The sequence below is a fragment of the Telopea speciosissima genome, chromosome 2, assembly GCF_018873765.1.
Source record: "Telopea speciosissima isolate NSW1024214 ecotype Mountain lineage chromosome 2, Tspe_v1, whole genome shotgun sequence".
In the NCBI taxonomy this organism is placed as follows: Eukaryota; Viridiplantae; Streptophyta; class Magnoliopsida; order Proteales; family Proteaceae; genus Telopea; species Telopea speciosissima.
Genome location: NC_057917.1, coordinates 26,473,512 through 26,482,015, shown reverse-complemented (window position 1 = coordinate 26,482,015; position 8,504 = coordinate 26,473,512). Strand labels below are relative to the sequence as shown.

The 8,504-nt window shown below is 42.7% G+C and overlaps 1 protein-coding gene across 2 annotated transcripts; it reads left to right on the top strand.

Annotated features, from left to right (window-relative positions):
• Window positions 1-2,999: 2,999 nt before the first annotated feature.
• LOC122651297 lies at window positions 3,000-5,986 on the top strand. Of its 2 annotated transcripts, none has more exons than XM_043844633.1 (5): window positions 3,000-3,116; window positions 3,437-3,694; window positions 4,119-4,330; window positions 4,444-4,714; window positions 5,646-5,986. In XM_043844633.1, the coding sequence occupies exons 2-5, from the start codon at window positions 3,443-3,445 to the stop codon at window positions 5,964-5,966; spliced, it is 1,056 nt and encodes a 351-aa protein (XP_043700568.1). In that variant the 5' UTR covers window positions 3,000-3,116; window positions 3,437-3,442; the 3' UTR covers window positions 5,967-5,986. The 2 variants fall into 2 exon arrangements, with proteins under 2 accessions (XP_043700568.1, XP_043700569.1); XM_043844634.1 differs by having other exon boundaries at window positions 3,100-3,108; window positions 3,441-3,694.
• Window positions 5,987-8,504: the final 2,518 nt, after the last annotated feature.

Sequence of the window (8,504 nt, the reverse complement as noted above, 5' to 3'; positions counted from 1 at the left end):
GTCCTCTATGGGACAGAGTAACGGCTTACAAGTGTCGGATTTTTGGGGCTTTGACATAATAATGGTGTCACGAGGTTTAGGGAGCTAAGTACTCGATTCTTAGGTAGAGTTGCTACGTCATAATGGATTTCTGGGATTCGTGTAAAAGGGGAGTCAAAGAAGTTGGGTTTGGGTAATCTAGACTCGGATAGGGGGACAAGGATCGAAGGCTCGGAAACAGGTCGGAGAAGGGCCCCAGGGTAGGGAAACTGGGAAAGATTGGAAAGTTGGTGCTTTGGGGGGTCCCCTCTCCTGAAAACTTGGAATCTACAAATGTGGAGGTGAGGGGGCTATTCATAAGCAAAAATGGGCTCTGCGGCACCGTGGTGGAGTGTGCGGCACCATATGATAGGGCCGGAAAAGATGGAGATAAGGGAATCGGATGCTTGCGGGGTCGCCTGGCAGTGTTGTACAGGGTACATGATGTCGTATGTCAGTCCACAAGTGTATAATAGGTGAGAGAAGGTCCAAGTATCCAATCCAGACTCAAAACTCCAAGTTAGCACTAATTTAGTCTCAGTGGACTATGTCTTGCTGACTAAGCACCATCATCCGCAGGCTAGCAGATCATGTAGGCAAAAGGTTGCTTGGATTGGAGCGAACAATCTTGTGGACTGTGAATCGTCCGCTAAGCCAAAATTGCTATTTCTCAGCAATGGCCAAGCCAATTCTTGGTCTAGACCAATGGGGCTTGTGGGAGATTGAATGGAGAGTACTTTTATCCCCAGCTGAAGCTAATTAACCCATGGGGTCATCCTATTTGGAATCTGATCAAAGAGGATAGGGTTCATTGCCTAGAATCCTCCATTTGGGGTTCTTCAATGGGGTTTCATGGCAACTAAGCCATTAGACTAGGAAAGGGTCATCTCAAGCTACCTTTTGATGCTTCTAGCATCCAATTAGATGAATAAAGAAATCCTAGGGTTTGAATATGAATTGGGAAACCATTACTTAAAATCTACAAAGGTTTGCATAGAAATCAAGTAGAGGTGATAGCTTACAATGGGATTCAGCTAGGACAGCAAGAGGGTGAGATTCTCAGCTAGATTTAAGCTCCAATCCACCTTTTCCATGAGATCCAAGTCCAAGGTCAGTTTATATCTAGCTGGGGAAGTGATGTGAGTTCAAGGGTAGCTCAAATGGAGGTTGGGATCCTCCCTTCCTTCTCTTCTTCTTCTTTTCCCTCTTTCTCCCTTCAAGCTCAACTCTCCACGTTTGCTTTCTTCTCTAAGGTTTGGAAATGAGAAAAATGATGGGAGGGATAGGGTTTCGGCTTAGTTTAGGTAAGTGGCTTGGGGTGTGTTTGGTTGGGGGTGTTTTTGGGAATGAAATGGGTTTTAAAACTCATGGAATCCTAAGTAGAACTTAGGGTTTAGATCTTAGGGTTTAGCTGGACCCTTTAGGTCTTAAATAAGTTGGATTAACCCAGGGTGGAGCCCAAGGTGCAAGCCCAAGTGGTCGAAGGCAAATCCAATTGGATCTGGGCCATTTTAGTCTCTGCAGATCATGTTGCGACTCATGTTGCTACATAATCTACAGGCTTGCCAAGCATGATCCGCAGGAGCTAATCCTGCAAATTTTGAGGGTCAAATGGGGAGGGGTTTTCTCGGGGATGACTATGCACATGTGGGGGATATTAATAGACATAAATGGCATGTTTCATCGTACATATCATGAATCAAGGTGTTGATTAATTGGTCATACAAACAAGTATATAATTTATGGGATTTCTAGGGTTAGTACTCACCTAGTCAAAGTCTTCTTCTGGGACTTCGAATAACTTTCTCATTTCAATGCAAACCTCACAAAGACACCAAGTGTCAATATTACACGACACCGGGCTTCTCCTTCGGTGCTCCTCACTTCGAGGGCTAGTGCTAGGAGGATAATCTACGAACTTACGATGAACGAACCTTCCCCACTTTCGGTTGAGGAATCTCTCTTCTACCAGCTCTCCCGTTCTTGGGTGATATATCTTATGTATTGGTTTGATTGTCAACTTGAATAGTTCGCCAGCGAAGGGAGCTTCCCATACTAGACTACAACATTCACAAGCGTAGATTAGTATGGATTGGGGTATGGGTGTAACACAAGGGTTGGGGTGAGGCCGAGTTGTGGGGGTGGAAGTGGGGCCGTGGATTGGGATGAAGAACACGGGTTGGGGGTGGGGCTGGGTTGCAAGAGTGGAGGTGGGATTACAGTTTTGCAGAGGATGGGTGGGCGGTAGTGTTCTAAGAAGAAGGTGGAGGAGGTAAGGGTAAACATAAGGGCAAAAGGATAACTTCCTTAAGGGGTAAAACGGTAACTTCAACCTTATCAAGGGTAGTATGTTCAATAAAAATCTAATTTTTAAATTAAGCCATTACTTAACCTTAAAATACTAGGACTTGGCTCTCCTCCAACCATGACGGGAGCTGGAGGATCTAGCCCAGCAAAAATAGGAGGGTTTTGGTCATTTCATAAAACACCCTTGTTTTTGCTGGGTTGGATCCTCCAGCTCCCATCACGGCTGGAGGAGAGCCAAATACAAAACACTAAGTTTGTAAAGTTGGGGAGATTTGATTATTTGTCAGAAAGGCAGCAGAGGTTCGTGTATTTGTCAAAAAGGTCAGGGGAGGTCAAAGTACTTATGTCTATTTTTTTTTTTTAAAGTATTTTGACCTCGTATCGACTAGGTATTAGTATCCAGCAATACCGATTCCTATATCCATATATTCGATTCAAATTAACCGATTCACCCGAATACCATACAATTTTTTAAACCATGTGAGCACAAGAACATTGTTACTTTTTATGCAATTCTGTCATTGGGCTCATTAAAAATCTGACAATTATCAATTTTAAACCTTATACAGTTCCTCTTCTCTGGAAGACCACGCTTCAAGTGTCTACCAGAAAGTCAAAATGCCAAACAAACCCAAACAAACCTCACCTTCCCTCTCCCGGTGGGGAGCTTAAATCCTGACCTCCAGGCTCCAACTCGAACCATTAGAAGGAGAAGAAGATTGATTTCTTATGGATGCTTTTGTGAGGATCTGAGACCTCAATGTCTCAAAGGTGATTCTTCAGGTGAGCTTTCAAATCTATAATTTTCCAACATATAAAACCCCCATTCCAATTGATCGTGCTCTTCTCAGGTTCCCTGCCCGGTCAGGTGCGCAAGTTCCTTTCATAGGAGGGGCAAAAATGATGACCTAACCCCTGCCCAAACACACTGCCCGGGTGTGGTGAGGTCGTCATTTCTGTCCCTCCTATGAGAGGAACTTGCGCACCTGACTGGGCAAGGAACTTGAGTGGAGAAAAATTCCATTCTTCCAACTCTCCCTTCCTTTGATTTCAATCATAGACTCACTTCGTTAATTCCAGGTACTAGATGTCAAATAATGTCTTGCTGTTCTCAGGGATGCTAACAAGGATAGCAGTGGTGTTGCTGGTGGGTCTTCTGGGATGGGCTTATCAGACCACACAACCTCCCCCTCCTAAGATATGTGGATCCCCAGGTGGTCCTTCTGTTACATCACCCAGAATTAAGCTCAGTGATGGAAGGCATCTGGCCTACAGAGAGAGTGGAGTCCCCAAGGACAAGGCGAAATACAGAATCTTATTCGTTCATGGCTTTGGCGTCTCCAAAGATTTCAGTTTACCTTCATCTCAAGTAATATTGGTTTGTTATTTGGTCGTCGTGATTGTTTAGGTCTTGATGATTCAAATTTTGGTTTTTCGTTCATTTAATCCCTCCGGATTAAATCCTCTCCAGAAATCGAACACACACACACACCTTAAACCAGAGAGTGAGCTTAAGAGAGGGACGCAGTTGGACTCCGCAGAAGATTCTTATGTCAGAATCTGAGCAACAGGATAAGAGTATTGGATTAATCTGACTTCTTAGCATAGCGGTGGAGTTTATAGGCCTTTCTAACTGTGGGTGGTGTGCTTAGACTTTTCTGTATGTGGGTGGCGTGTCTACAGTGTTGACCTAGTGAATCTATATAGCAATAATTGAGTGCCGAGTTCTAGCTTGCAATAAATGGGTTAATTTTTGGTATATCAGATTGAATTTTAAATGAAATTGTATGCAGGAACTTATAGAAGAGCTGAGAATATATTTTCTGTCATTTGATAGAGCTGGGTATGGAGAAAGTGATCCAAACCCAAAGAGGTCAGTAAAAAGTGAAGCATTTGATATTCAAGAACTCGCGGACCAGTTGGAGATTGGATCAAAGTTCTATGTGATTGGTGTCTCTATGGGAGGTTACCCGGCTTGGAGTTGCCTTAAATACATACCACACAGGCATGATTATGATCCTTTGATTTCTATTTATGGGCTCATTCACACTGGAAGTGCATTCTTAATTCTTTTCTATACTTCAAAATCAAAACTAAAATAAATTATCATGTTTTCAGGCTGGCAGGTGTATCCTTAGTAGCTCCTGTAATCAACTACTGGTGGTCTTCTTTTCCTGCCAAACTATCAATAGAGACCTATAGGAAGCAGCTGTTGCAGGACCAATGGACACTTGGGATCGCACATTACGCCCCTCGGCTGCTATACTGGTGGATGACTCAGAAACGGTTCCCTTCATCAAGTCTAGTGGAGGGGAACCCAGGGATTCTCAGTAGCAAAGACCTAGAGATCTTAAGCCAGATGTCTAAAGCCTTTGAACCGCAGTTCAAAGTAAGTTCGGTTTTGTCTTAATTTAATTCTGCTGTTATTTAATTATTTTTTTTGGACAAGTAAATTATATTAAAAAAAAAAAAAAGGAAAAAATAAATATAAAAAAAAAAAAAGGAAGTCACTTAGAACCCCTTTAAAATAGGCTTAAAGAGGGAAATGTGAGGCCCCTAACTAATATGGGATAGGCCCCGCATCAACCAAAGTGCTAAAAACAAGAAAGTTACAACCGATAGTAGATACAGAAATCAGCATCGCCTTAACCAATTAGCAAAGTTCCAAAAAAAATCTGCTGTTATTACTAATTCACTTTGATGCTTATTATATTGATATATAGATAAATGGATGCCAAATATGTTCAACCACTCTAAAATTTAAGTAGTACCCAAAGTCTCATATGAAAACTGAAAACTTGTGCTGCACCTTTTTCTTCAGTTGAATTGATTTATAGTAATGGGGTCCTTTTATGCGTCATTGTACCTAGTGAAATATAACTTTGCAATATTTAACACTTGGCAATACATGAGTTAGTCTATGTGATAGAGGACTTCAAATACATCTCAATGGTCAAATTTTAGTACAAAGTTAGCAAGGAAAGTTGCACAAACTCTGATTCAAAGTTGAAATAAAATTACCAAAATGCTATCAAGTGGAGATGAATATATAAATTAAAGAGCATCTTTTGCAATTTTAGCTACTTCTTCTACTCATTTTAAGCTGAAATTGTATCAATGAGATACATTCCTAGTCCTCTATCACATGGATTAATCCATGTACTACCATGTGACAAATGTTGAAGCATTATACTTCACTAGACTTAGTGATGGGAAAGAAAATCCTATAGTTATATACCCACCACCTAGTTCTAAAAAATTTCCCTTAATAAAAGAATTTTAAAGATTCAAGGTTAAGATTTTATGTTTGTAATTTTCAGGACAAAGTAACACAGCAGGGTGTATTCGAATCTCTGCACCGAGACTTAATGGTTGGTTTTGGTTCTTGGGACTTTGATCTGATGGATCTAAATAACCCATTCCCTCTGGAAGAGGGCTCTTCTGTTCACATCTGGCAGGGATACGAAGATAGGCTCATTCCATTTCCGCTGCAGCGCTATGTCGCTAAAAGGTTGCCTTGGATCAGGTATCATGAGCTTCCAGATCATGGACATTTCTTTTTCTTAAACACAAGCTTTTCCGATGATATCCTGAGGGCACTTGTCCTTGGAAGAGAAGAACCCTCCACCATAAATGCCTAGTTAACTAGTAATCCTTGCTTCATTAAGAAAGGAAGTTAAGCAGGTTATTCATGGCAGTAAGGAAGTTCAATTTTCCCTCTCTGTCTGCAGACTCTGCCTGGTACAACCATCCTAGCTTGTTGGAAGAGGAACTTTTTTTGCCCCCTGTGATTCTTGTATTTTATTTTATTTTTTATTTTTTATTTTTTTGTTAAAAAAAAGGTGGACGAAGTTTTCCTCCACCCATAGAGGATGGTTTATCCACCATCCTAGGGTGCACAAACCCCTCCTAGGGTTTTAGTATGTTCCAAAATACCCTCCCGATACACTTTCCTGCCCTCTCCTACCCCGAGGTGAATGTGTCACGCCCCCATTCCAATAAAGAATATAATAATAAATAAAGGGGTGACTGGGACGATACATGTCATCCCAAACACTACCAAGATCACACATACACTGTCCCAATCCACAGTCCTAAACTAACATCAATGTCACATCAATATCAGAGTGCAGAAAGGAATTAAATATTACATTCCCAATCATCAAATGTATATAAGTGGAAGCATTTAAAAAGGGTAGTAGTTACAGTATGTTCAACCGGCTAATGATACATAATACAGTTCTGTTACCGTCACCGACTGACCAAGACATAACTACACAAAATATAGTATAACATGAATGTTTATACAAGGCCCGAGGCCCCAAAAACCAACAAAAGGGGGGCCATGTCCCAATAATCAACAAGGCCAGTAGGCACAATTGTCACACGGGCATTCATCATCGTGTTTCTCGATCACAGTCTCAGGATCCCCAGTGCCAATATCATCATATCCCGAGGGCTCTACCTCAAGACCAGCAAGATAGCCAGTACCTATATCATCATCTAAAAAAAAGATTGTGTACACGGAGGTTAGCTCCACTGAGTCTGTGAGGGGATGGGGATGCTCATACACACAACAACACAAATAGTCCATGGTGTATGCCATTATTAATCAAATTTGCACCTAACACACAATGCTAAGTCAATAGGTATATGCTACCATGGTTATTCGGGAATACACTGTGGGTCCTTCCTTTCGATGCCACAATGCAACCTCAATTACTACATTGGAGCCTGCGCCGACCGTAGTCATCACCACCCAGAGGCAGACCCCGATAACCATTACTACCCTTCACTTGGCCTCTCTAACTCTCCATAGGTATCAGGTGCTCTGGTTACCCAACACCTAAACTCCTATCGGTAAGGGTCGTAGCATAGGGAATGAAGTCCTATACTACATGCTTTCGATCGTGTCGAGAGAGATTCCGGGTGTATCAACATCCCATTCCATCTAACATCTGGGCACCAGCACAACATAGTGCATACAGGCCATCATGAGATGCAATAATAGTTCTCAACCCTGGATCCCAGTGTCGGTTTGACCCGACATCGAAACCCACATACCAGTGTAATTCAAGTCACATCACATGCATTCCATAATCCATATCATCAGTATCCAAAAAGAGATAGATGCAATAATGCAAGCACGAACAGATTTAGGGGCGGAGGCAGTAGGGTGAGTCTGTCCTTGGATCTGCCCAGGCATTTGGGCTCAAATAGGTGGAACGAAACATCGGACGGAGCTTACCACTGGTTCCATTCGTCCGTCCGCCCATGACTGAGACCAAACATAGGGGAATGGAACATCAGACGGAAGCACTCTTATGGTTCCGTTCGTTGTTCCACCCAGGACTGAGGCCTAGCCGGGAGGAACGGAACCACGGAGGGAATCACTCCTTGGATACGTTCGTTGTTCCACCCAACCATGTTACCCAATTATATGGAAAAGAACCACGAACGGAAGCACGATAACTGGTTCTGTTCGTTGTTTCGTGCGAGGCAACACAGGGATTTCGTAGGCTTCCATCTCCCAACCTTTTTCCTTGGGTCCATCAGCCATAAGGGCTAGGACAGGGTGTCATAAGCCTTCCTAGGGTCTCAATGATCCTAACCTTCAATTGATTCTAGGGCTCACAAGCATTCGACTCCCTTTGTCTATTTCTAGGGTTTTAGAGTTGGGGAAGCCATTGGACAACAATTAGGTTGAAATGGGACTTCATAGAGTTGTAGTTGGGGTGTAGAACCCATTAGTGGAACCCATTGCACATCTAAGTTCATATCCTTGGGTTCCAAGTGGAACTCTAGGTGAAACCCACTCCCTAGAAGATCCCAAAACCCAAAATAAAGTAAATGGAAAGAAAGAGATGGGATGAGGGCCTACCTCAATCAATGTGGGAGTTGAGGGCAGCCACCACCGATCGATCAAGCCTTGGCCTTCCCTTTTCCTTCTCCACCTTATTCTTCCCAAACCCAAGCCTTCCACATTTTTGGTTGGTGTAGCAATGAATGAGCCATTAAGGCATGCCTTTAATTATTACTCAACTAAATGGCCCTAAGGCCCTATTTGGCTGCCCCAAGTCATGAAGCTCACTTATTGTCTAAGTTAAGCCTTATGGGCCCACCTATGTGACCCAACAAAGTAAGTGAAGGCCAATGGTGGAGCCTACCACACTCGGGCG

Coding starts and splice junctions, on each gene's coding strand:
- LOC122651297 (XM_043844633.1), top strand. CDS start 3,443: ATGCTAACAAGGATAGCAGTGGTGTTGCTGGTGGGTCTTCTGGGATGG. Junction 3,695..4,118: donor TCAGTTTACCTTCATCTCAA/GTAATATTGGTT, acceptor AATTGTATGCAG/GAACTTATAGAAGAGCTGAG. Junction 4,331..4,443: donor CTTAAATACATACCACACAG/GCATGATTATGA, acceptor TCATGTTTTCAG/GCTGGCAGGTGTATCCTTAG.